This window comes from Bombina bombina, chromosome 3 (genome assembly GCF_027579735.1).
Source record: "Bombina bombina isolate aBomBom1 chromosome 3, aBomBom1.pri, whole genome shotgun sequence".
Classification (NCBI taxonomy): Eukaryota; Metazoa; Chordata; class Amphibia; order Anura; family Bombinatoridae; genus Bombina; species Bombina bombina.
In genome coordinates, this window is record NC_069501.1 from 506714860 (window position 1) to 506742824 (window position 27965).

Below are 27965 nucleotides of genomic sequence, written 5' to 3' on the forward strand. Positions count from 1 at the left end.
CCGGTAACAGAAAAATAGACTCATCACTACACAGGGTTCTTTAAACGTAGCAGCGATTGATAAAAAAAAAGTCCATGCTTACAGATGCATTGTTACTCTGTATCATCACTTACAGTGAAAGCTCTTTCTATACTGGGCACATATCGCAGATTTAGCAATAGTGCACTTCTTTTTGCTCGTAATGATAATTAAATGAAAATGTAACTACTGTACATTAGTTAGACAGAGGTACTTTCTCACGTATTGGTACAACTGTCAGACAGCATAGCCTGTTTTCTCATTTGTCCTGAAGTGATCAGGAGTTCCCAGTCTTATAGCTGAACTCACAGACAGTAACTGCTCCATGCGCTGCTGTAGAATCTGATGCAATCCTGCAGAAAGCATTATAAGGGCGGAGGCACATCATGCATTGAGACAGCTCATCACTTCCACTTTGCATGCACTAACCTAAACCTGACTCGGTTTAGAACTTTACTGTGAGGTTGATGTCCTTTCACAGACTGCAATGAATATCTGATGTGTTTTGCACATAAATATATGTTAAGCAAAAGCTGATTACATTTTATTTGAAGGATGCATATTCATTGATTTCCCTTACAGCTTTATACATTATATTGTCTAACATGAATAATGCTTATGGTCAATAAGCACTGAGGGCACAATGTAAGACATATGCTGTATGGAACATCAATGAATATGCAATCTTTAAAGGGACAGTCTAGTCAGAATTAAACTTTCATGATTCAGATAGAGCATGCAACAAACAACTTTCCAATTTTCTTTTATCATTAAATTAGCTTTGTTCCCTTGGTGGTATTTTGAAAAGCTAAACCTAGGTAGGCTCAAACTGATTTCTAAACCGCCTCTTAGCTCAGAGCATTTTGAAAGTTTTTCAGTTAGTGAGTACTAACTCATGTGTGTCATATTAGATAACATTGTGCTCACTCCTGTGGAGTTATTTAGGAGTCTTCACTGATTGGCTACACTGCATGCCTGTCAAAAGCACTTAGATAAGGGGACAATCTGCAGATGCTTAGATACAAGGTAATCACAGAGGTAAAACATATATTAATATAACTGTTGGTTATGCAAAACCGGGGAATGGGTAATAAAGGGATTTTCTATCTTTTTAAATAATAATTCTGGTGTAGAATATCCATTTAAATAAAATTTAATAAGTTATTGATGCTTGGGGCAAGCCTCCCCTTGTGACATGAAACAGCAGGATTATTTAAAAAAATCTAAAATAGGATTTTTTAAAGGCAAATGGCAAAATAAAACTGATGTTCATTTGTTAGATCAGGTGTGTTCAAAAGGTAGACAAAGTTCTGCCAGTAGATTGTAGGACGGTTGTGTGATTTCCTTCTTAGCTATTGCGTGGGCTTAAAGTGATTTGTAAACTTTAACAAATTAAAGTATCAAATAATAATCTTAATAACAGGGGCACTTTAATTCAGTAAAGTTTACAAAGTCATGTATTTTTTTTAAACATACAGTAAACTCTGTTAAAGGGACACTGAACCAAAATCTTTTTCTTTTGTGATTCAGATAGAGCATGACATTTTAAGCAATTTTCTAATTTACTTCTATTATCAAATTTTCTTCATTCTCTTGGTATCTTTATTTGAAATGCAAGAATGTAAGTTTAGATGCCGGCCCATTTTTGGTGAACACACTGTGTTGTTCTTGCTGATTGGTGGATAAATTCACCTACCAATAAACAAGCGCTTTCCGTGGTACTGAACCAAAAAAATAGCTTAGATGCCTTCTTTTTCAAATAAAAAAAGCAAGAGAACGAAGAAAAATTGATAATAGGAGTAAATTAGAAAGTTGTTTAAAATTGCATGCTCTATCTGAATCACACAAAAAAAAATTGGGTTCAGTGTCCCTTTAACTGGAACTCTAGCAACCGGCACTCTCAAGCAACCGGAAAAAAGATACTGTACATTTAAAATGAACACTAATTTTGCTCCGTAGATTCCTTTCTCTATAGTGGTCTCTCTAAGGTGAAAACAAGAAATTTTCATGCCACCAGACCCTACATAACTGCTCTTAAAAGTTGTGAGCACAAGGCAGTCTGAGAATTAGACATCATGCTGGGACTGAGCAGAGGCGGCATTAAAGGGATACTTAACCCAAAATTTGTCTTTCATGATTCAGAGCATGCAATTTTAAGCATCTTTCTAATTTACTCCTATTTTTCTTTGTTCTCTTGCTACCTTTATTTGAAAAAGCAGGAATGTTAAAGTGATGGTAAATTTCAGACTATAAGAATGCTGCAATAAAACAAATATTAGTTTGCAAGTAAAACCACATAATTATTATTTTTTAAAGTGTATATATATTTTATAATAAAAGGTTTATAATCCTAATTGGTATTGTCTGTTCCTCCGCCCACCTTCATTTCCTCTTTTGGCTGGGCTGAGATGTATAGAGCAGTCACATCCACTCTCTACATAGGCTTTCTATGGGCTTTAAAGGGGCTGGACTTCTAGAATGTCAACTGACACACATGTTAATTGGATGTTCACTGGAATTGTCATATAAAAAAAAAAGTTCATCCATGTGGGCCGGCATAACACTGTAATAGAAGCATTACTGTATGCACTAATTTAAGCCTTTCACAGATGGATAAACAAAAAGGTACACATATACTTTTTTTTAATGGCAGAGATTACATTTATGGCATTTGATTAGTTAAAGTTTACCATAACTTTAATATTAATAAATTGCTTTTATTTACTGTATTTAAATATTAATATCAAGTAAATACAGTGTTTATAGTATAGTATGGGCTAAAGAACTAGTTAGGCCTATTTTTAATAGTAACTCTCAAGCAACCATAAACTACACTTATCCGGAACCTACCAATCCCCATGGGTGCCGGTTAAAGGACCAGTCAACACAGTAGATTTGCATAATCAACAAATGCAAGATAACAAGACAATGCAATAGCACTTAGTCTGAATTTCAAATGACTACTAGATTTTTTTTCTGACAATTTTAAAAGTTATGTATCCACTCCCCCTGTACCATGTGACAGCCATCAGCCAATCACAAATGCATACACGTACCATGTGACAGCCATCAGCCATTCACAAATGCATACACACTTATTCTTGTACATGCTCAGTAGGAGCTGGTGACTCAAAATGTTTAAATATAAAAAGAATGCACATTTTGTTAATATAAGTAAATTGGAAAGTTGTTTAAAATGGCATGTTCTATCTGAATAATAAAAGTTTAATTTTGATTGAGTGTCCCTTTAACTGGGAGTTTACTGTACTTTCCTTTGTGTTATGGTAAACATAATGCAGATCCTCCGCCTGCATCTTCTCCTTTACATATATATAAAAAATTATACATTCCAAATCATATTCAAATACGGACTTACTGGACTTATAAGCAATTTGTAGGAAGCCAGATTCGTCATAGATATGGTAAAGAATTATCATATATATGATGTCCGGCTTCCTACAGATTGCTTATAAGTCCAGTAAGTGCGTATTTGAATATGATTTGGAATGTGTATATATATATAATATATATATATATATATATATATATATATATATATATATATATATATATATATAAAGTATAGACTTCTGGTATTCTAGATCATGACTGGCACTTTATCTATTGGTTGTTTACATGATTTTGGCATATGGGTATTTCCGTCCTTCTCCCTATTGCAGTGCTTTCCAAACTGTGTGTCGAGACACACTAGTGTGTCGGCAGCAGTGTGTAGGTGTGTCCCTGCTTCAGCACAAATTTTATTAAATTTAAAAAAAAAAAAATTACATTTTTTTTTGGTTTCTGACTTTCCACCTGCCTGCTACACAGACACAAGATTGATACCTAGTGGGTCACAGATCATCTTAACCAATTGGCACAGCTCAGTGGGAACTGAAACTATTACCATTGGCGGATTTGGTGGCACATTGGCTCCTGACTGCACGTGTAGTCTCCTTAATTGGCTCGTGACTGCAAGTGTAGCCAGTGAGTGGGATAGCAGTGTGTTTGCAGCACGGGCAGTAGTCAGTCGGACTCACAGAGCTCTGAGGGTGGCAGCTTAAACGCTGAGCAGAAGTCAGTGGGATTTTTTTGCAACTAGCTCCCAGTAGTGCATTGCTGCTCCTGCTCTTGATATATGTATAGGAAGTGGAAGCTTAAAAATGCTTGATGATGAAATGTGAGTGTCTTTATCTAATATTACACCAAATATTCTGAAACTGTGTTCATCCCATCAACCTAATACATCCCATTAAAATAGTAAGTAGCTATTGGTGTTATTAAACTTTTTTCATTCTTGCACATACTTACATACTGTTTCTTGTAAATGCATTTTGTTATTATATAATTTATGTATGTGTCCGTATCTTTTAAAACAAGTTCGTTTAACCTCCTTTTTGCTAGTACAACTGAATTACTGTGTCGCGAAATGATGTAGGTCTACAAAGTGTGTCACCAACATGAAAAGTTTGAAAAGCTCTGCCCTATTGTATATTAACTTCCATTTAATGTTGTTGATTTGATGCTGTACTGGCAATATTTCTGCTTGCTGTATAACTGATCTCTTGTCGCTGTTTTGTTTACAGGCAGGTTTCAGACGGACAATCTTAACAAACAGAAAAATCTGTGCAGCAAAACAATTGGTGAAAAGATGAAGGTAATACATCTCTTGCATCATGAGCAACACTAAGCCAACACTTCCTTTGCTATAAGAGATGATTCTTTCCTCCGCACTAATTTTTGGTTGTTTTATTATTGTACCATGCTTTTTCAGTGCATGCATAGACTTAGTTTTTGATTTTAAGAACTAAAGCGGTTGCAGCTGGAGGGGTCGTAAATTTAAAACCTTTTTCGGCAATCTCTCAAGGAAGAGTGTGCTTACACTTCTATATTTATATTTTTATTGGGATTTAACCCCTTCAAGACCATAAAAAATGTGACAAAATAAAATAGCACATCCTACCTTTTAGATGCACAAATTTGTGCATCTAAAGGTAGGATATTATTTTAGTTTATGTATGTTGTCACTTTTGGAAAATATTTGAGGGTTACTGCGATATTTTTTCTAGCCTGGTGACATAGTGAATAAGGAGTTATATGAATAGGATTGTTATTTGGATGCTAGGTTGTTTGGATTGTGAAAGGGCAGATTTAAAGACATATGAGATTGTCTGCTGAACATTATAGCTGCTATAACCACTGTGGTATGAGATGTGGTAGATGTATTAATTTCCACCTTTATGTAGTGAAGTATGTGGTTGTGGTTACTATGCTCTGTGATCAGCTTATAATATCACTATTATATCACAGGTGATTATGATGTAATTTTCATATTTTTTGATGATGCACACAGATATTTATTATATGATGTTGAATTTTGTACAATCTATGATTTGCTTCTGTTTTGTGAATACAGATGCATCTAATTTGGTGTGATTGATTATTGGATATGCATCAAAGGGGTTGAGTGTTGCTAATGTTTAAACTCACAGTGACTTGCTTTAATCTGGTTTTCTGAGGAAGGGGTGTACACCCCAAAAGCTCACCGAATAAACCTTTGCTGTGCTTAAATCCATATAGTGTGACTTTTTTTTTCTTCTCACTGTTTTAATTGGCTTTTTAGTTTCATAATTAAGAAATTATTGTAAAATTACAAAAAAAGTAAATAAAATCTGTAGCTAGATTTAAATACCACATTTCATAACAACCTGTAGCTAAACAGCTAAAAATCTCATATATAGAAATGTTGTTAGCTTTGATAATTCAAAGGTCTGTATCTGCAGTTATGTGAACCATGTTCTAAAATGGTGCAATGGGTAACTCTCATTTGGTATCTCATAACTGAACCAAAAACTGTGTGTGTATATCTATCTATCTATGTATACAGGTGACCCTCGTTTTACAACGGTTCAATTTACACCGTTTCAGAATTACAACCTTTTTTTCCAGTCATGTGACTCCTATTGAAAAGCATTGAGAAGCAGTGCATTTATTAAAATAGCCAGTAGGTGGAGCTGGCCGCTTGTGTTGCAGCAAAGCCAAGAAAGCTGAAATTAATCAGTTTAACCAGACCTGAGCTATCGAGCAGATCTCAAAGGAACAAGATCTTCCTGGCTATAAATCAGTTCAGATTGGAATGCATATAAAGAACTGTTTGCAGAAAAGTGTTGTGTGATTATTTTATTATGCTTATAATGCTGTTTAGCAAATGTTTTTGTTCATTTAACTTAGTTTAATTATATATTCTGTGTTGTGTGATTATTTTATTAGGTTTATAATGCTGTTTAACATTTAAAGTCTTCATTTCAAAGCTTTAAAAATAATGTATGAGGCGTTACTTATGACAATTTTGAGAGGGGCCTGGAACCTATCTCCTTTACTTCCCATTGACTTACATTATAAACTGGGTTTCAATTTACAACGGTTTCGATTTACAACCATTCCTTCTGGAACCTAACCCCGGCGTAAACTGAGGGCTACCTGTATATATCTATCTATCTTTTTTTTTAATTAGACATCCCAAGGTATTGCTATAGGCCCATTTAGTTTTATTTCATAACACCAGTTGCCCTTAAGATGTATACCTGATCATATTTAAAAAATAAAAACTTTTAAAAATTAGACCACTAATTGCAGCTGTGGATCACAGTTCTTATAGAGGATTTCTTGATACTTTCAGGCAATGGGTCAATAGCTCATTTGGTATGGCATAACTACCCACATTTTCAAAGCTGACTAACAAAACTATGTAAACCCAAGGTATTGATCTAAGTCCATTTTTGCAATTAGTTGGCGGTAAAAAGTATGCTAAATGAAATAATATAAAAAACTCATTAAAGTGTTGTTAAAGTATTTTTTCACTTGTTGTGAAAAAATACCTTTTTAAACTTGACAGCCGCTCCAGCTTCCCCGGTCGTCGCAAGCCATTTCTGACATCAGAAATGATGGATCGGTCATCCTCTAATCACGCCCCCCCAGTGTCTGATTTAACGCTGTGATTGGAGGAAGCCGGATTCCTCATTTTAGACCCAGGAAGAGGCTTTGTGAAGGGCGGAGGAAGCTGGAGCGGCTGTCAAGATTAAAAGGTAATTATTTTTTTTCACAACACGAGTGAAATGTAAATTTTAATGAATTAAAGTGCCCCTGTTTTTAATCAAATTTAAAAAAACGGGCACTTTAGCATCAAAATTTACATTCACTTTAACTTATGATCCAGGATCATACTTATCTACTTCTGACTGTTAGCAGCTTCATTTGGGATTCATTTGTGCAGTTGGTGTGCATTATTGCTAAAAGCGACAACTTTGCTTGTACAAGCCAGACATGCCTTTATGGCGTGTGGTTTGCAGATATAGTTTCTAAGAGCGGATTGTTGTCCCTAGTTTAAAGTTACGGCTTTGTGACTCAGGATGCCAAAAGGAATATAATCAGCCCAAACAATGATCTCTTCTACATCCCAAAGATCAAACTCACCCAGGACTTCCTGGAGGCCTGCCTCATTCTAGTCCAAGATCAAAGAGGCCAAGAAATCTAGTCATGAATCCAAGTTCGCACAAGGGTGTGATTCCCCACGCAGACTAAGTTCTTGTTGGGAGGGCAGATTAAGACTTGGGAAAGATCTATAATAGACCCTTGGGTGTTTGATTTTGTATGTCTGAGGTACAATCTCTATTTTGATGCAGTTCTCGTTTTCTGTGTCACCTGAGATCCTATACGGCCAGGTTTTTTTTTCTCTATCTTACTAGACTTACAGAAAGAGGAAGTTTTGCCCATTTTTAATATCAGAACAGGGCAAGGGATTCTTTTCAACCTCTTTAAAGTCCTAAAGTAGGAGAGGACATTTTGTTCCATTCTGAATCTCAGATTTCTAACTAAATTCCAGAAGGTTTCCACATTAAAATGCCACTTCACACTTTAGTGCAAAACAATCCGTTTTTTTTTACTACTTCTCTACCTTAGATTTAAGATTATTCTTGCATATCCAAATTCACAAAAACTGTGTGAAATATTTCAGGTTTTCTTTTATAATCAGGTATTACCAGTTTATAGCTTTGCTGTTTGGCCTTGCCACAGCTCTCAGGGTATTTACCAAGTTTTTTAGTTCTTACTGATGGTGGCTTAAGCCGGAGCATCTCAGTAGTTCCTTACATGGTCAATATTCTGTTTCAGACACCCTCTCTTCAGTCAGCTGTAAGTACTACAAAGGGCATTCTGAGGTCTGAGGGTGGCTGCTTCAGATGCAGTTTCATCTGAGACCTCTTCAGCTGTACCTTCTTCGGCAGGGGGGCAACAATTTGAGGATCCTTTCTCAGAAGATCCTTCTCATTCAGGAGACAAGACAGTTGCTGTTGTGATTGCAGTCTTAGATATCTTTGTACAAGGGGCTTCCTTCTTTTGGCAATTATGGACCATAAACCCGACAGACGCCAGCCTACAAGTTCAGGGGGCTCTCTGGGGTTTCCTGATGGTATAGAGCATTTGGTCTCTACGGGAAGGGAGGTCACCAATCAATATCTGAAACTCTTACCCAGCCTCAAACAGGGATACTTCTTCAGATTCAATTGGACTGTGTCACAGCTGTGGCTTACATTAATTATCAAGGGGGAACTCAACGTTCTCTATGACTGAAGAAAGTGTTCTTGCATAATCCGATGATCTGAATGCTGTAAAACCGGATTTTGACCATCCACATTCCAGGAGTAAACATTTTGAGAGGTGATCTTTCTCAGTCACCACCATGTCCAACCGAGGAAGGGGTGTATGCATCATGAGATGTTTGACCAAATAGTGAGGTGCTGGGGCCTACTAAAGACTGCCTTTCTTAGCATCTCATGAGTCCTCCAATGTTTGAGGGTTTTAACATGATGTACAATATTTGTTTTTTGCTTTGTCTTTTATCTTTGATATTAAATGGAATAATAGGATGCTTGTTGCATGTTCATTGTTGATATAATATCAGTTTAGAAATTGTCCAGTTATCACACAAATCCACCGAATAGAAAGTAATGATCTGTCCTCACACAAAAACATAATTGCAGCACATTTTAAAATACACTTTTAGATGGAATCGATTTAAAGAATTTAAAGGGACTGCTGCATTTGTTTTTGGGTTAAAGCCCATTTGGGAAAGCTATGTTGCAAGGTTAGTCTGCAGTATGCTTTTTCAGTTCTAAGAATTAAAAAAGCCACAATTTTATAGCTAAATTACATGAAAGGGAAAAATAAAGATGCAAGTATATTGTAAAGTCGTGTGACTATAAATAGCTGTTAATTGTTCATTTTAATGTTCCTTTTACTACACACTCAGGTACTTAACCCATTTCCCCCCTGACTTTTGCATTACAGAAGAAGGAGCCAATAGGCGATAGTGACATTCTTCCAGAAAATGCTCAGAATTTGGATCAGCTAACTGCAGAACTCCTTACTGTAAGTAAAATATATCTAAATGCTTATGATATGAAAACGGCAAATTAAATTTTACTTCCACAAAGAACCATTTGTCTTGAAGGGACAGTCTACTCCAGAATTGTTCTTGTTTAAAAAGATAGATAATCCCTTTATTACCCATTCCCAGTTTTGCATAAACAACACACAGTTATATTAATATACTTTTTACCACTGTGATTACCTTGTATCTAAGCCTCTGCAGGCTGCCTCCTTATTTCAGTTCTTTTGACAGACTTGCATTTTAGCCGATCAGTGCTGACTCATAAATAACTCCACGGGAATTCGCACAATGTTATCTATATGGCACACATGAACTAGCACCGTCTAGCTGTGAAAAACTGTCAAAATACACTGAGGTAAGAAGTGGCCTTCAAGGGCTTAGAAGTTAGCATTGGTTTAGCTTCCAACAAAGAATACCAAGAGAACAAAGCAAATTTAATGATAAAAGTAAATTGCCCTATCTGAATCATGAAGGTTTAATTTTGACAAGACTGTCCCTTTAATTGGATGATTTCTTCACAATTCCAGAAATAATCCCCTGCACTATGTTTGAACTGTCACTGTATTACAAAGAATCTCATGGTTTTTATATACTATGACCTTAAAGGGATATGATACCCAAACATTTTCTTTTGTGATTCAGACAGAGCATACCATTTAAAGAAAGTTCTTCTGTTCTAAATTGCTTTGTTCTATGGTATTCTTTGTTGAAGAGATACCTAGGTAAGTATTTGGAGCACAACATGACAGGAAATAGTGCTGCCATGTAGTACTATTGAAAATTTATAATATTCTTGCGAAAGTGCTGCCATATAGTGCTCCAAACACGTACACACTCCTACGTTTTTTTTGTTTTTCAACAAAAGATACAAAGGGAACAAAGAAAATTTGATAATAAAAGGAAATTAGAAAGCTGATTAAAATGACATGCTCTATCTGAATCATGCATTTTTGTTTCATGTTCCTTTAACAACTCCTGTAACGATCATGTCTTGATTAATTCAAGAAATACTTTCCCTTTGTTTGCTGTTGTCTGCCTTCATGTAAACTGTCCCAACCTATAAAATCAAGGTCAAGTTTCTAACGACAAATTCCCAATGAAAAACAGGTAGATGTCCTACATTTTCAGGGTTATTTGTGCATAGGAATTAGCTGGTTTTGTGCTTTTAAACTACAGCCTATTACAATGGGTTGAACTTGCAGATAAAATTATAGTTCATTATGTTATCACTTAGTGTACACATACGTGCCTCCTTATTTTATATCTGATAACCAAATCTTAATACATCAAGAGAAAAAAAAAGGAAAATTTAACATTTTATTACTCAACTATACAGCACCCAACTGGTAGTGTAATTTCTTCTGCTGGCTGTGTTTACATAGGCTTGTCAATAGCCTAAACTCCAGTATATAAACTTAGTGTAGCTTGGGATACCACAGGCTAAATCAGCTATTTCAAATGCCGAAATAAGGGTAAACAAGCTACTTTGTAAACAATTGAAAACACTCCAGCAGGTAATGTGTATGTTTGGGAACAATTTAAAGGAGAGAAACATGTTGGTTAAACTGTCTCTTAAAGTGTACCCATACATATTGGATACTGCTTTTTTTAAAAAGACAAAGGGGTTTCTTGTGATACCCTATATGGGTACATAATAATCGAATGCAAATAACATAATAATAGCTATAAATATTTAATACTAAAAATTGTGGGATATACATTTTTATTTTTGGCAACTAGTGTAACTAAAGGAAAATACCTCCCAAAATACATTCATTATTTTGTCCTGATTCAAGGAATACTTCATATGTCTAAGTTTTCAAGTAATGTATAGCAAATAAAGGCCAAATACTGCAAGTATGGAATTATTGGTTTAGTGCTTAGTGTAGGTTTAATAATGGTCACTAAATCTAAAACTGATACCCAAAATTATTCATTTAATTTACTGGGCCCATATCTCATGTGATGCTCTTCAGAAGCCCCCAGACTCAAATTAGTCCCATCATGGCATACCATTTTGAAAAGTAGACATGCAAGGGCACTACATACGGGGGTATATTGAATTTTACCCCTTAAAGGACAGGAGATTTTAGAGCAAAACATTTTTTTGCCATCAGTCTAAACAGAAACACAGCCTTTTTTTATTTCGTAAGATGGTGAGAGTCCATGAGCATCACATGTGGGATTAAACTCCAGTCCACTTGGAGGAGGCAAAATCACCCAATATACCTGAGCTTTTAATCCCTCCAACTCCCCTGTTCAACTCAGCCGATCTGTTCATAGTTCCATAGAGTGCATGCCCTATGTTGGATCTCAAAACAAATTTTTTATTTTTAAGTATCAACTTTCAAAATGGAGACAATTTGCTCTGTGCCTTTTTACAGATCCCTATTCACACCGATCATGTCAAATGAATAGGCATTATTAGATAATAGCTCTTCCCTTTTGGTCTAGCAACAATGCCAAGAGTCTTTATGAAAGTTCTTAGAACACTATTGACTCTGGTGCAAGCTCAAGGAATTGCTATAGCTCTATACCTAGACAGGCACCTTCTCTGCAGTTGGTGAGACCATTGCTATGCAATGGTTGGAAAATCAACCTACCAAAAAGCTCCTTCTCTCTTCAGCCTCCTTGGTGGATCACATGCACAGTATGACTTGTTTATATGTTGCAAATATGCTTCTATTCAACTTTAGCTATTGCATCATTTTAAATCATTAATGAAAATATTCATTTTATTTAAAAAAATGCTGTGATTGTTTTACTTGTAAAATAGCTTTGCCAGTTCTACTTCCTTCCAAAGAGGCTGAAGCTCAAGTTGTTACTATCATTTAGCCCCTCACCCAGTGTCTCAATTCTCTTATATTGGATTTGCTGTAGCAGTCATGATGCTAAGTGGGATAGATGGGGAAATACTGCAGGACAGAAATCATCAATATGTATTTGAACCTATGGAAATAAGCTTATTAGTAGATGTATAATAAAAAAATAATTTCTAAAGACACGGTGAGTCCACAGATCATCATCAATTACTGTTGGGAATATCACTCCTGGCCAGCAGGAGGAGGCAAAGAGCACCACAGCAGAGCTGTTAAGTATCACTTCCTTTCCCACAAACCCTGGTCATTCTCTTTGCCTTCAGTGCAAGGAGGAGGTGAAATTTTGGTGTTTGACTTCAATCAAGATTTTATTATTTTGAAAGCAGAGCAGGCTTGCTCTGGTCTTTCCTCTCAAGATAGGGTCTAGCTGTACGCCACGTTAGTCTCTTCAGTAGGGCAGTGGTGATTTTAAAGCAGTTAGGAACTTGTTTGGGCCTTGCTGCGTTTTCCTAACACTCTGCTGCCCTAGTACAGAAAGCCAGAATAAGTTTATTCTGATCTTTTTTTTTTTCTACAGGCCTATGTGAGGAGCGGCATCCTCTCATGCCAGGTTAGCTGTCCTCCTGCCGGACGGCTAGTTGCAGGTAAGTGCTGTTTATCTTCCAGGTAAGGAGTGTAAAAAAGGCACTTTAGGGAATTCCTGCAAAAAATGTTATGGGGACACACATATATCCTAGTTAGGATATGATTTAAGGCAGTGAGCAGGCACTTAATTTGATATGAAGAGGGACTGTTTTCCCTTTATTAGACATGAGGGGTTAATTAATTGTAAATGACAATCTGAGGAAAAATACTCCTCTTTTTGCTAATCCAACAGAGAACAGAACTATATATAGTTAAACCCAGGTTTGAAGCTGTCCTAGGGTGCTGATGCCTGTTATAATTTTGGACGATATTGTCTACTCTGTCCTGCTTCATGGTATTGTGAGCGGGAGAGCAAGCTATTCGGTTTTTACCGATATTGCTTCAGTGGACAGGCGATCCGACTTTTATTATATATGTATGCTGAATTTTGGGAGCGGGAGTTTGCACTCCATTAGCCTGTGGCACACTGTTTGGGAGAGCAAGCTAGTCCGATCTCGCTTATGGTCCTTGGGCAGACAATCTGACTTTAGGTATGTTTGTAGCAGAGTGGGGGAGTATGCGTGCCATTAGCCAGTGGCGCTCTGTTTTTTTCTCGTTAGTTTTTTTTTACCCCGCCTCCTTCTTGTTCTGAGAGCGGCGCCATTTTTGGATGCTCCCGTAGTGACTTGTGACTCGGCTCCTCCGGCATGAGCTTAAGAGTCTCAGCATAGTTCAGCCTATTCTGCTCCGTTGTTTAGCAGCTCCAGACCATTATGTTCAATGTCATGAAAGTGTATATTATCAGCTGTTTATACATCTGAGTCCTTATGTAATATCAAGCCTGCTGCTACAGAAATATATGCCCACTTTTTATCATGTAACACAGTGATCTCCTTGTTGAATTCAATTATCTTAAGGGCTCATTTTCTAATATGACTCAGTCCTCGATCCTCAGGGATGGTAGTTACTCCTTTACGGATCCTTGGATAAGAAGCTGGAGGTTAATGGTTCATTTAGAGCAATGCCTTGTCTTATTAGACTTGCTATTCTAGCCCGCCGGGCTTGGGTCTGAAATCCATATGGATCAGCTGAGAAGCCTACCTGTGGCTTGGTGGTACAGCCTAGGCTTTTTAGTTCTGCGATTGTAGTTTTAAATGCTTCCTCCAAAACCACGCTTCTGGGGTTTTTTCCTTTCAAGGATGCACCTTGTTTGGATTTGATCTGATAGAATTATTCCTCGGACCTTAAGGTTTTAAAGGGTTTTTCTACTATTCATCTTGAGAGTAAAACTAAAGGAAAGTTTTTTTTTTTCTTTTTCTTCCTTCTGCAGGGTCAGTCTTGTCCTTTGGAGTCCATTCGCAGATTTCTCCTTCTAAGGTATCTGCATTCTGGGTATGTTGATAGACATTCCTTTTAACTGGGTTTGGGACATTCCTCTCTGAAAGTTTTGGTTCCAGTTCCAGCCTGGAAATGGGATCTAGGAATTTTTCTAAAAATTGTTCAGGTTCTGACCTTCTAAGTAGTGTCCATTCTCCTAGGTTCTAGAGGTTCTGTTCATAAGAACATAGACCTGAAGGATGTGTTTTTCTGTGCCCATGAGTCGGAATCTTCTCAAGTTTCTGAGTTTTGCACATCCGAGAAGGATTTTAGGTCCTGGGATAGTGCAAGGGTGTTTTTCTGGACAATATTGGTTCAGGTGTCATCCATCTTTCAAGTAGACTTTTTTTTTTTTTTTTTCTCGAGAACTGGTCTGCTAGGGTGGTTTACTGGGGACCTTTGTAGATTCTCTATCTAGGAAATCAAGGATTTTTCCTGTTCTCTTTTCTGTCCGGCCACCAGCAATTTGTAGTGGTCCAGTAGATTAACTCTTACACCCAGTTGGGTGGGAGTTAAAGGGACAGTCTACCATAGAATTGTTATTGTTTTAAAAGATAGATAATCCCTTTATTACCCATTCCCCTGTTTTGCATAACCAACACAGTTATATTAATATACTTTTTACCTCTGTGATTACCTTGTATCTATGAACCTTCTTCCAGCCCCCTGATCACATGACTGTGACTGTTTATTATCTATTGTCTTAAATTTAGCATTGTGTTGGTCTAAGTCTTAAATAACCCCCTGTGCCTGAACACAGTGTTATCTATATGGCCCACGTGTACTTTCTGTCTTTGTGTTGAATAGAGATTTAAAAAGCATGTGATAAGAGGCAGCCCTCAAAGGCTTAGAAATTAGCATATGAGTCTGCCTAGGTTTAGTTTATACTAAGAATACCAAAAGAAAAAAGACTGTCCCTTTAAGATTTAGCTGCAGTTGAATTTTCCTCTAAATAGGACATTTGTCTGATGGTTCCATACACATCTTTCCCTTGGCTATTTTCCACAATATGGAGAATTCCTGGATCTGTCTCATTGGATAGATGTAAATCAGTCATCAAGAGTCTCTTGTTGTGGTTTCTCAGGAGTATATGTCTCAGGGCGTGCCTTCTAGAGACATTCCTGGATGATGTGTCCACGGACGCCTTCCTGCTGGGCTGAGGGGTAGTTCTGGGACTCGTTAACGGTGCAGGGATCCTGGATCGTTAGGAGTCGGCTCTCCTCATAAACATCTTGGAGTGGAGAACGATTTTCAATCCTCAGTTGGCAATTGCAGTTTATCACAGACAAATTGTCCTCTGTGGCTTACTAACCACCAGGGAGGAACCCAGAATTCCTTTGCTTTGTAAGAGGTGGCTCGAATCTTTCTGTGGGCAGGAGGCTCACAGAGGTTATCTATCTACCATCCACTTCCCAGGGACAATTGGGAGTGAATTTTCTGAGCAGACAGATTTTTCATTCCAGGGAGTGGGAACTCCACCCGGAAGTGTTTCCAGGTTATCAACCAAATGGGGGATCTGATGGCGTCTCGTCAGGACTCCAAGCTCCCATAGTTACGGTCCGAGGTCAAGAGACCCCTCAAGCCTTTGATAGATTGCTCCGGCAGTTCATTGGAGCTTCAGGTTGGCATGTCTGTTTCCTCCATTTGCTCTCCTTCTGTGAGTCGTCGCTCGGATCAAGCAGGAGAGAGCATCTGTGATTCTTATAGCTCCTGCGTGGCCTCGCAAGATCTGGTATGCAGATCTAGTGGAAATGTTGTTCCTACCTCGTGGATACTATCTCTCAGGAAGGACCTTCTGACAAGCGTGGAGTTTCCAAATCGGGTATTGAGACCATGGTTCAGGCTCGTAAGATATGGTGTAAATAGCTTTAATGTGAGTCTACAGGGTGTTCTTGGAGTTGGGCAGGATTCCAAGGATTATATCCTTTCCTCAGAATGGCCTTAAGAAGGGGTTATCTGTCAGTACCCTCAAGTGTCAGATTTCTGCTCTTTCCATATGCTACGCAAGCATCAGGCGGTGCGTGCTGGAGGTACAATCTTTTGTCAGGCCCTGGTCAGAATCTGGGTCTGTGTTTAAATCGGTTGCTCCACTTTGGAGTCTTACCTTGTTCTTAAAGTTCTACAACAGGCTCTGATTGAGCCTATGCATTCTGTAGATATTAAGTTAGTTATCTTGGAAGTTGTTGTTTCTTGCTGCTATTCTTCTGCTCAGAGTCTGAACTTTCAGCTTGCAGTGTGATTATCCTTATCTAATTTTTCACTCGGATAAGGCAGTTCTCTGTACCAAGTTTGGCTTCGGACTGGAATATTAATCAGGAAATTGTTTTTCCTTCTCTCTGTCCTAATCCTTCTTTTCATAAGGAACGTTTATTACACAACTAAGACGGTTGTGCATGCTCTTAAGTTCTATTTGCAGGCTACAAGGGACTTTCGTCAGTCTTTTGCTTTGTTTTGTTTGCTTTACGGAAAAAGTTAAGGTCAGAAAGCTACTTGCCATTTTTCTATTTTATTTTTAAGAAATATTTTTTGTTTGGCTTATGACATTTGCTGGACAGCAGCCTCTTGAGAGATTTACAGCTCATTTCACCAGGGTGGTGTCTTGTTCTTGGGCTTCCAAGAATGAGGCCTCTGTTGAACATTTTTTTTTTTTTTTTGTAAATTTTATAAATTCAAGACTTTTGCCTCAGCTTAGGTTTCTTTTGGCAGTGGTACCTTCTGTTTAGGTTACCTGTCTTGTCCCTCCCTTTATCATCTGTGTCCTCTAGCCTGGGTATTGATTCCCAACAGTAATTGATGATGATCCGAGGATTCACTGTGTCATTAGAAAACAAAATTTATGCTTATCTGATAAATTTATTTATTTCTTGACACAGTGAGTCCACAGCCCTCTCTTTTTTCAGACAGGGGTTTTTTTTATATAAACCTCGGGCACCTCTGCACCTTGTGTTATTTCCTTTCTCTCTTTCCTTTGGTCAAATTATTGGGGTTTGTGGGAAGGGAAGTGATACTTAACAGCTCTGCTGTGGTGCTCTATGCCTCCTCCTGCTGGCCAGGAGTTATATTCCCAACAGTAATTGATAATAATCCGTGGACTCACCGTGTCAAGAAAGAAAGAAATGTATCAGGTTAGCATAAATTTTGTTTTTGTTTTAGAAAACGGTTTAACAAACTAAAATGTATTGCCTTAGTAGAATCATTGCTAACCCACAATAAGGGACATGAAACTCTATTTTAAACAATTTTCTTATGTACTTTTATTATAACATTCTCTATGTTTCTCTTGTTATATTTTGTGAAAAGCAGGGATGTAAGCTCAGGAGCGTGCATGTGTCTGGGAGCACTATATGGCAGCAGTTTTGCAAGAATGTTATCCATTTGCTAGAGCACTAGATGGCTAAACTATTCCTGTTATTTAGTGCTCCAGAAACCTACCTAGGTATCTTTTTAACAAATAATACCATGTAAGCAAAGCAAATGTGTTAACCAAGTAAATTGGAAACATTTTTAAAATTGTTTGCTCTGTCTGTCTGAGCCGCAAAATAAACTTTTTGGTTTTCATTTCCCTTTATGGGGAGAAAAGAAGGGGATTCACCCCCTGTCTTGTAACGTATGTGTGAGCAGCAAATACTTCCTACAGGGGCAAAGAAAAGGCATAAAAATATACTTTTATTTGGACTAGCCAAGCTGTATTATTCATTGTAAAATACTTCTCGGATATAAAACAAAAGATAAATCCAGTTTCTGATCTGTGTTAAAAAGCACCACTAATGCAGTAGAATTACACAATTAACAAGTCCATAGATAAAAAGACAATGCAATAACACTAACTCTGAATTTCAAATGAGCAGTCGATTTTTTTTATTTTTTATGACAAATTTTAATTTTCCGCATTGCCGGGCCCTCTGTATCATGTGACCGCCATCGGCCAATCACTAACTAGTGTACTTATAACCTGTGCACATGTTCAGTAGGAGCTGGGGTGCCTCAAAGTGTTAATATAAAAAGACTTCAACATTTTTTAATAGAAGTAAATTAAAAAGTCTCTTAAAACTGCATTCTCTACCTAAAATATGTAATTTAATTTTGACTTTAGGGTCCCTTTAATGTCCTTTTTGGTATTTCAACTGCTTAATTGTACATTCTTACTATTGTTTTAGCTGTGGTTTTGTTCTCTGATTTATTATTTTTTTTACTGTTCTCCTCTTTTTACAGGGTCTGTCAGTAACACAGATAAAAAGTTACGAGTTCCTAGTAGAGGAGCAATAGTGGCAACAGATGCAGAGCGAGTGAGGACTAGAAGCTGAGAGGGTTTGAGAGTCTGCGTGAGATTGGAAACTTGCTTCGATCACATCTGGTCCCGATCAGTAATGATGAGGTAACAAGCCTAGGAAGGAAGCTTAAATGGTCTTAACACTGTGCCAGTGGCTCCAAATATTTTCTGATTGGAAACACCCTTCATTTTTATTTATTTTTTCTTTACACATTAATGTAATAGTAAATTAAAATGTTTGTGATAGAAAACTGTGAAGTACTAAAATTATTCATAACAATTTATTCTCAGTCTATCACACTGGTTTTCAAACCTGTCCTCAAGGTTTTTGAGGATATTTGAACTGGAGCACAAGTGAAATAATCAGCTGATTAGTAAACATGCGGCTAGATAACAAGTTTTGCGGTAAGAGCTGCTCGGTGCTAAACTTGCAAGTTATTGTCACCGCTCACCTCCCTCTAGCGCTGCTATTACAGGTTTACAAAAACCCGGCGTAGCAGGCAATTATTGCAGCGTAAAACAAAATTGAGCTCCCATACCGCACCCAAATACCAGCACTGCTTTGAGCTGGTTTTAACGTGCTCGTGGCACGATTTTCCCCATAGACAATCAATGGGGAGAGCCGGCAAAAAAAAAGCCCAACACCTGCAATAAAGGAAGCGTAAAGCCCATAACGCAGCCCATTGATTCCTATGGGGAAACAAAATGTATGTTTACACCTAACACTCTAACATAAACCCGAGTCTAAAAACCCCTAATCTGCCGCCCCCGACATCGCCGACACCTACATTATATTTATTAACCCCTAATCTGCTGCCGCCGACACCTACATTAGTTATTAACCCCTAATATGCCGCCCCCACCTACATTATACATTTTAACCCCTAATCTGCTGCCCCCGACATCGCTGATACCTACATTATATTATTAACCCCTAATCGTGCTGCCCCGACATCGCTGATACCTACATTATACTTATTAACCCCCTAATCTGCCGCCCCGACATCGCCGAAACCTACATTATAACTTATTAACCCCTAATCTGCTGCCGCCGACACCTACATTAGTTATTAACCCCTAATATGCCGCCCCACCTATATTATACCTTTTAACCCCTAATCTGCTGCCCCGACATCACCGACACCTACATTAGTTATTAACCCCCTAATCTGCCGACCCGACATCGCCGACCACCTACATTAGTTATTAACCCCTAATCTGTCGCCCGACATCGCCGACACCTTACATTATACTTATTAACCCCTAATCCTGCTACCCCGACATCGCTGACACCTACATTAGTTATTAACCCCTAATCTGCTACCCCAAGGTCGCCGGCCACCCTACATTAGTTATTAACCTCTAATCTGCTGCCCCAATGTCGGCCGCCACCTACCTTCATTTATTAACCCCTAATCTGCTGCCCCCCCAATGTCCCCCACCTACACCTACATTAGTTATTAACCCCTAATCTGCCGCCCCAACGTCGCCACCACACTATACTAAAGTTATTAACCCCTAACCTAACCTAACCACCCACTAAATTTAATGTAATTAAAATAAATCTAAATAAAACCTATTATTACCTAACTAATTCCTATTTTAAAACTAATACTTACCTATAAAATAAACCCTAAGCTAGCTACAATATAACTATTGTTTAACTATTTACTAGTACCTAGCTAAAATAAATACAAATTTACCTGTAAAATAAAACCTAACCTGAGTTACACAAACACCTAACATTACACTACAATTAAATAAATTTACATTAATTAAATACAATTAACTAAATTACAAAAAAAAAACCCCACTAAATTACACAAAATAAAAAAGAAATGATCAAATATTTAAACTAATTACACCTAATCTAATAGCCCTATCAAAATAAAAAAGCCCCCCCCCCCAATAAATAAAAACCTAGCCATACAATAAACGACCAATGGCCCTTAAAAGGGCCTTTTGCAGGGCATTGTCCCAAGAAATCTGCTCTTTTACCTGTAAAAAAAAAAATACAAACAACCCCCCCAACAGTAAAAACCTCACACCCTCACAACCAACCCCCCAAATAAAAACCTATCTAAAAATCCTAAGATCCCCATCGCCCATTCAAGGACATCCGGCGCAGAGCATCCTCTTCTTACGACGGCGACTGAAGAATGAAGGTTCCTTTAAGGGACGTCATCCAAGATGGCGTCCCTTGCATTCCGATTGGCTTATAGAATTCTATAGCAGAAATCGGAATTAAAGGTGAAAAAATCCTATTGGCTGATGCAATCAGGCCAATAGGATTGGGATTTTTTCACCTTTAATTCGGATTGGCGTGATAGAATTCTATCAGCCAATCGGAAATCAAGGGACGCCATCTTGGATGACGTCCTTAAAGGAACCTTCATTCTTCAGTCGCCGTCGAAGAAGAGAATGCTCCGCGCCGGGATGTCTTGAAGATGGAGTCGCTCCGCGCCGGATGGATGAAGATAGAAGATGCCGTCTGGATGAAGACGTCTCCCGGCTTCGTTGAGGACTTCTTGCCGTTTGGATGAAGACTTCTACTGCTTTGTTGAGGATGGATGTCGGGTCTTCAAAACTGTAAGTGAATCTTCGGGGGTTAGTGTTAGGTTTTATTAAGGGTTTATTGGGTGGGTTTTATTTTTAGATTAGGGTTTGGGCGGAAAAAGAGCTAAATGCCCTTTTATAGGCAGTGCCCATACAAATGCCCTTTTCAGGGCAATGGGGAGCTTAGGTTTTTTTAGATAGGATTTTATTTGGGGGGTTGGTTGTGTGTGTTGTGGGTTTTACTGTTGGGGGGGGTTGTTTGTATTTTTTTTTTACAGGTATAAGAGCTGATTTCTTTGGGGCAATGCCCTGCAAAAGGCCCTTTTAAGGGCCATTGGTAGTTTTATTTTAGGCTATTTTAGGTATTTTTTTATTTTGGGGGGCTTTTTTATTTTGATAGGGCTATTAGATTAGGTGTAATTAGTTTAAATATTTGATAATTTCTTTTTTATTTTGTGTAATTTAGTGTTTTTTTTTTTTTTTTTGTAATTTAGTTAATTGTATTTAATTAATGTAAGGTTAGGTGTTAGTGTAAGACAGGTTAGGTTTTATTTTACAGGTAAAGTTTGTATTTATTTTAACTAGGTAGCTAGTAAATAGTTAATAACGATTTACTAACTATTCTACCTAGTTAAAATAAATACAAACTTAGCTGTGAAATAAAAATAAAACCTAAGATAGGTACAATGTAACTATTAGTTATATTGTAGCTAGCTTAGGTTTTATTTTATAGGTAAGTATGTTAGGGACATCAGATTAGGGGTTAATAACAGTAATGTAGGTTGCGGCAATGTTAGGGACAGCAGATTAGGGGTTAATAATATTTAACTAGTGTTTACGATGCGGGAGTGTGGCGGTTTAGGGGTTAATATGTTTATTATAGTGGCGGCGATGTCCGAAACGGCAGATTAGGGGTTAATCATTTTATTTTAGTGTTTGCGATGCGGGAGGGCCTCGGTTTAGGGGTTAATAGGTAGTTTAAGGGTGTACTTTTTAGCACTTTAGTTATGAGTTTTGTTACAGCTTTGTAGCGTAAAACTCATAACTACTGACTTTCAGTTTACGGTATGGATCTTGACGGTATTGGCTGTTCAGCTCACTTTTTGGCCTCCCAGGCAGACTCGTAATACCGGCGCAAAGCAAGTCCCATTGAAAAAGGACTTTTTGAAAGCTGCGGTAATTACGTTGCGTTACGGCCAAAAAAGTGTGCGGTGCAGCTAAACCTGCAAGACTCGTAATACCAGCTGTAGTGAAAAAGAGCCTTAACGCTGCTTTTTCACTCATACCGCAAAACTCGTAATCTAGCCGATGGTTATTTTGCCTGCTGTAACTCAAGCTAATCCTGAAAATCTGGCCTGTTGGAGAGGCCCGAGGACAGATTTGAAAACCAGGGATCCATTCTATATTTACCTCTCTCTCTTAACTTCATGGACTGGCTAGCGTCTTTTATGTATGAACAATTATTGCAAGTGAGGCTTAAATATAAATTTCTGTTAATCAGGGTACAAAAATATAATTTTAATAAAAAAGTTGTAATAATTCTATTATGTGTCTGCAATTATGTTCGGCCTTCTGCTGTGCTAAATACTATATCATGCAGGACAAGGATAACAAAGTAGAGCGCACCTTTGGAGACTGTGAGGTGAGGAAGCGATATTCCCATGTGGATCTTGTGGTCATGGTAGATGGCTTTGAAGGAGAAAAAGGAGCGGTTGTTGCTGGGAGCCGAGGGTACTTCTTAAAGGTAAGAGATATGGAAGTACATAGTGGCATGTTCTCTAGGTTGTTCGTTTTTTGTGTTTGTTTGTATTTTTTTTTGGTCAACTTAAAGGCAACAAAGTATTTTTCTTCATTTTATCTTAAACATTGATTTTGACACAAGCCTAACAAGTCTGCCCAAAATATCCTAAAAAAGTAAAGTTTTCTAGTTGGTAGGGTAGCAGTATTGCTTACTCAAGGCATTCTCGAAGTCCCCCACAGTGACGTATGCCTTATACCTCTAATGGAAGTTTATTCCATTAACCCTTTCTGTGAAGAAGTGCTTTCATAAATTACTCCTGAATTTACAACCCTTCAGCTTGAGATCAGGACCCCTTGTTCTTTTTGTGAAAAATATTCACAGCCTCAGCTTTACTATGCCCCTTATACTTGAAAGTTACTATCATATCACCTCTTTCCCTACTCTCCTTTAAGATTTACATATTTAGGTTATTTCACCTTTCCTGGTAAGAGTGACATTGCACATTATTACATTAAAAGGCCTTTATAGTTGAAAAAAATTACATGTAATTTTAAAATGAGTGACACTGCAATGTTGTAACCCCGTAAAGTGAGTAGCGTTGCTGATTGAATCAGGGGTCTGTACCTCTTGAGGTCAGCAGTTCTCTGTGGCTCCCGATGTGTTTTTTTAACTGTGTTTATCCCCTTTGCAGGGGTTAACCACGTAGTATTTCAAGGACACTAGTTTTAGAGCATGTAATTTCTCGACTATAATAAACCTTTAATTTGGTCATGAACAACAGTCAGCTATAGAGTCCAAAATCTGGATACTTATTTTAACCAGATAAATAACATTCTTTCTAAGTTCCAGGTGGGGAATATTGGGATTCACACAATACCCTGATTCATATCTCCTTCTGCCCTGTTTGTGTCGGTTGTAAGTCGCAAGAGATCTCAAACTAGAGTTTTATCCCCTTAGTGCTTCTTATGCCAGTTATGAATCACACCAGATCCCAGACCAAATATAATCTGCCGGCTAACTTTTATGTCGGCTATTAGCCATATGAGATTTCATGCATCCCTTTTTGTTACAGTTATCCACCACATCAGAGAGCAGACTAGTCTTTTATTCCCCTGCAGCTCCTCTTGTGCCCTCTAGGAGCCACAGCAAACCTCATACAATCCTCCTCTCCCCTACAGCCCCTTTAGAAACCTTGCACCGACATCACATCCAATCCAAATGGCCTTATCTTCATCTGTCACCAGCTCTTTTCTTCTTAAAGACATGATGAGTCCACGGATCATCTTCATTACTTATGGGATATTCACTTTCTGGTCAGCAGGAAGAGGCAAAGAGCACCACAGCAGAGCTGCTAAATAGCTCCTCCCTTCCCTCCCACTCCAGTCATTCTCTTTGCCTAAGTTAGTGATAGGAAGCAGGTAAAGTGAGGTGTTAGTTTAGTTTTTTGTCTTATGAGTAGTGCCAGAGAGTGCTACTTTGTTCTGGGGTATAGCCTAGTCCATATCAGTCTCTACAGTAGAGCTCTTGTGGCTTTTAGAGCTATGGGAACTGGTGGGGCATAATTCTCACTGTGCCTCCCATTTTGAGCTGCCCCATATCCTTCAGCCTGAGATTATTACTGACTCAGCATTGCTTATCTCTCAGGCCAATGTGAGGGAGAGGACCTCTCAAGCTTGGGAACTGCCCTACTGCCAGGCAGTGTTTGAGGTAAGTGCTGCCTTTTTCTGGGATCTAAGGAGTCTCAGTGTTTGTTTCATTAGCACTACGGTACATAAGGGGTTAATGGTAAACCTTACTTATGTGGGGACAGTTTCAGACTTTCAGAAAAGAAGTCTTACTTGGGCAGTGATTAGGTGCAGGCACTGGGGCTGGAGTTATGTTGCTAAGTTTATTTTCACTAAAATGGAGGGCTCTGGTGGTTTCACTTTAGTTTTTTCCCTGAGAGGGAAGCAGAGACTTGCAGCACACCCGCAAAGGGTGGCACTTCCTGTTTTTTGGAGCCTCTGCTTGTAGCACTATTTCCAAGCAGTTGCAGGTCTTCAGATGTGCTGTACTGGGGTTTATCTGGGCTAGAGCAGCATGTAGAACACTTTTCATGCGCTTTTAGCACAGATGCGGATCGTTTCTACAAGGGATCCGGTAGCATTGGTTAAAGTAGGAGCACCTCAGCAGGTTGCTGTGGTGCAGAGGTTTAATTATTGCTTACATTTTCTAACTGTTTTGTAACTACAGCAAAATTAGCAGTTTGTCAAGAGAAAGATAAACCATTTAAATTTAAAGAGACAGTAACGTTGTTTTATAATTTTATTGTTATTCCCAGTATTTTTTCTGCTCAATTCCAATATTTTATGTGAAAAAATGGACCAAGATGAGGTGCAAGCTGTTACATGTGCTTTATGTCTTGATGCAAATGTGGAACCATCAATCCCTTTCTGTCCTACATGTATTGAAAGGACTGTGAATTTTAGGGATAACATTTTTGCTGAGCCAATCTCCTCTCAGACAGATGTTGTCCAAGAGTCCTCTGATGAGGGTCAATTTCGGCAGCAACTTTCTCCCCAAGTGTCCCAAAAATGATCGCCCTCACCAGCAGTGCCCTGCACGTCTACTGTAGTTCCTCTGGAATTTCACTACAGGACATAGCTTCTCTTATGTCTACTACTATCTCTGATGCTCTGTCTGCCTTTCCAATGTGGCAGGGCCATCGCAAGAGAAAGTCCATTTCTGCAGTTAGCGAGGTTTCTGATGCTGTGGTAGCTATCTCAGAAGTCTCTTCTCATAGATCTGAGGAAGAGGTTCCTGCTCTGGCATCTGAAGGAGAAATCTCAGATTCGGTGTTACCTTTGACCGACTCAGAAGTGGTATCTCAGGTTTAAAGTGGAACATCTTTGTCTCTTACTTAGAGAGGTTTTAATTGCCCTAGATGATAGTGACTCCACAGTGATGGTTGACCCCCCAAAGTCTAGCAAAATAGACAGATATTATGAGGTACCTTCCTTTACAGATGTTTTTCCAGTTCCTAAGAAGGCCTCTGAAATTATTAATAGAGAATGGGAGAGACCTGGTATTCCTTTCTCTCCTTCTCCTATTTTCAAGAAGATGTTTCCTATAGCTGACTCAGTTAAAGAGGTTTGGCAAACTGTTCCTAAGGTTGAAGGAGCTGTTTGAACCTTGGCTAAGAGAACTACTATCCCTATAGAGGATAGTTGTGCTTTTATAAGATACGATGGACAAAAAATTAGAGGGTCTACTCATGAAAATTTATGTTCACCAGGGTATGCAGTGGCAACCGGCAGTCTGTATAACTACCGTCACAAGTGCGGCAGCCTACTGGTTTGATGCTCTGGCTGATGCCCTCAGGCGAGAAACTCCCTTGGACGAGATCCAGGACAGGATAAAGGATCTTAAGCTAGCTAATGCCTTTATCTTGGATGCCACCCTTCAAGTTATTAAAGGGACATTAAACACTAAATAAATGCTAGATAGAATGATGCATTAAAAGAAAAGATTAGTCCATGACTAACATGTAGATGTATTTTTTTAAATTTCATTAGTTGTTTAAAAAGTGACAAAATAAGTGTAACGTTTTAGTGTCTATAAAACACTGGGAGCTGCCATGTTGTAACTTGTGTTACCTTCTCTGCTGTGGCCAATTAGGGTCAGTTATAAATAGGTCACTAGAGTGTGCAGCCAATGGTTGTGCTGGATTTAAGTGTTCTGCACTTCCATTTCTAACAGGAACTGAAAAGCTCACAATTTCAAAATGGAATTACAGGCAAAGAGGACAAAATAAATAATGAAAGTATATTGCAGAGTTGTTTTATTATATACAATTTATCATTTTATTTTACCATCTCAAAGTGTTTAATGTCCCTTTAAGTTGGGAGCCAAAATTTCAAGCTTCTCTATCTTGGCTCGCAGGGCCTTATGGCTGAAACCTTGGTCTGCGGACGTTTCATCCAAGTCAAGCTTCTAGCTGTCCCTTACAAGGGGAAGACCCTGTTTGGTCCTGAGCTGAAAGACATTACGGGAGGTACGGGTCACCTTCTCCCTCAGGACAAAAAGATTAGGCAGAAAGGAAGACAAAGTAATTTTCGTTCCTTTTGCAACTTCAAGGGATTCTCTTCCTCTTCTCCCTCAACTAAGCAGGAACAAGCTAAATCTAATTGGAGAACCGCCCAATCTTGGAATAAAGGGTAAGCAACTCCAAGAAGGCGCCAATGACTCCAAGACAGCATTAAGGTTTTGCCCCCGATCCGGGACAAATGGATCTGGTAGGGGGCAGACTTTCTTTTTTCACTCAAGCCTGTGTTCGGACGTTCAGGATCCCTGGGCTATATAAATAGTGTTTCAGGGATACAAGCTGGAGTACAAAATTTGTCCCTCCCAGGGGCAGGTTTCTAATTTCAAGGTTATCTGCAGACCAGACAAAAAAGAGAGCGTTCTTACATTGTGTAGAAGACCTCTTAGCTCAGGGAGTGATCGTTACCCGTTCCACCTCAAGATCAAGGTATGGGATTCTATTCCAATCTGTTTGTGGTTCCCAAGAAGGAAGGAACCTTCAGACCAATTCTAGACCTCAAGAGTCTAAATAATTTTATCAGAGTGCTATCTTTAGGATGGAAACTATTCGTTTCCATCCCTTCCTTGATCCGGAGGGTCAGTTTATGACAACAGTAGATTTAAAGGACGACGTACCTGCATGTTCTCATTCACAGGGATCATCACAGGTTCTTAACGGTTTGCCTTTATAGACCAGCATTTCCAGTTTGTGGCTCTTCCTTTCGGTCTTGCCACGGCTCCCAGAATCTTCACAAAGGTTCTGGGGTCTCTTCTTGCGGTGCTTCGTTCAAGAGGCATTGCGGTGGCGCTGTATCTGGACGATATCCTAGTTCAGGCGCCGTCCTTTCAGCTAGCAAAATCACACACGGACCGGGTAGTGGCTTTCCTAAGGTCAAACTGCTGGAAGGTAACTCTAGAAAAGAACTCTCTAGTTCCTCATACAAGAGTGACCTTTCTAGGGACCATCATAGACTCTCTGTCTATGAAGATTTTTCTGACAGAAGTCAGGAAATTAAAGATTATCGATACTTGTCGAGCTCTGCAATCTTCTCC

General features: G+C 38.5%; 1 protein-coding gene across 1 annotated transcript in view; it reads left to right on the forward strand.

Annotated features, from left to right (window-relative positions):
- The window catches only part of SARS1 (seryl-tRNA synthetase 1), a 67958-nt gene that overhangs the window by 368 nt on the left and 39625 nt on the right, over window positions 1–27965 (forward strand). Inside the window, 5 exon segments of the mRNA XM_053706904.1 lie at window positions 4602–4672; window positions 9361–9441; window positions 18496–18591; window positions 18593–18658; window positions 22710–22853. Coding sequence (XP_053562879.1) covers window positions 4602–4672; window positions 9361–9441; window positions 18496–18591; window positions 18593–18658; window positions 22710–22853 — 458 coding nt within the window.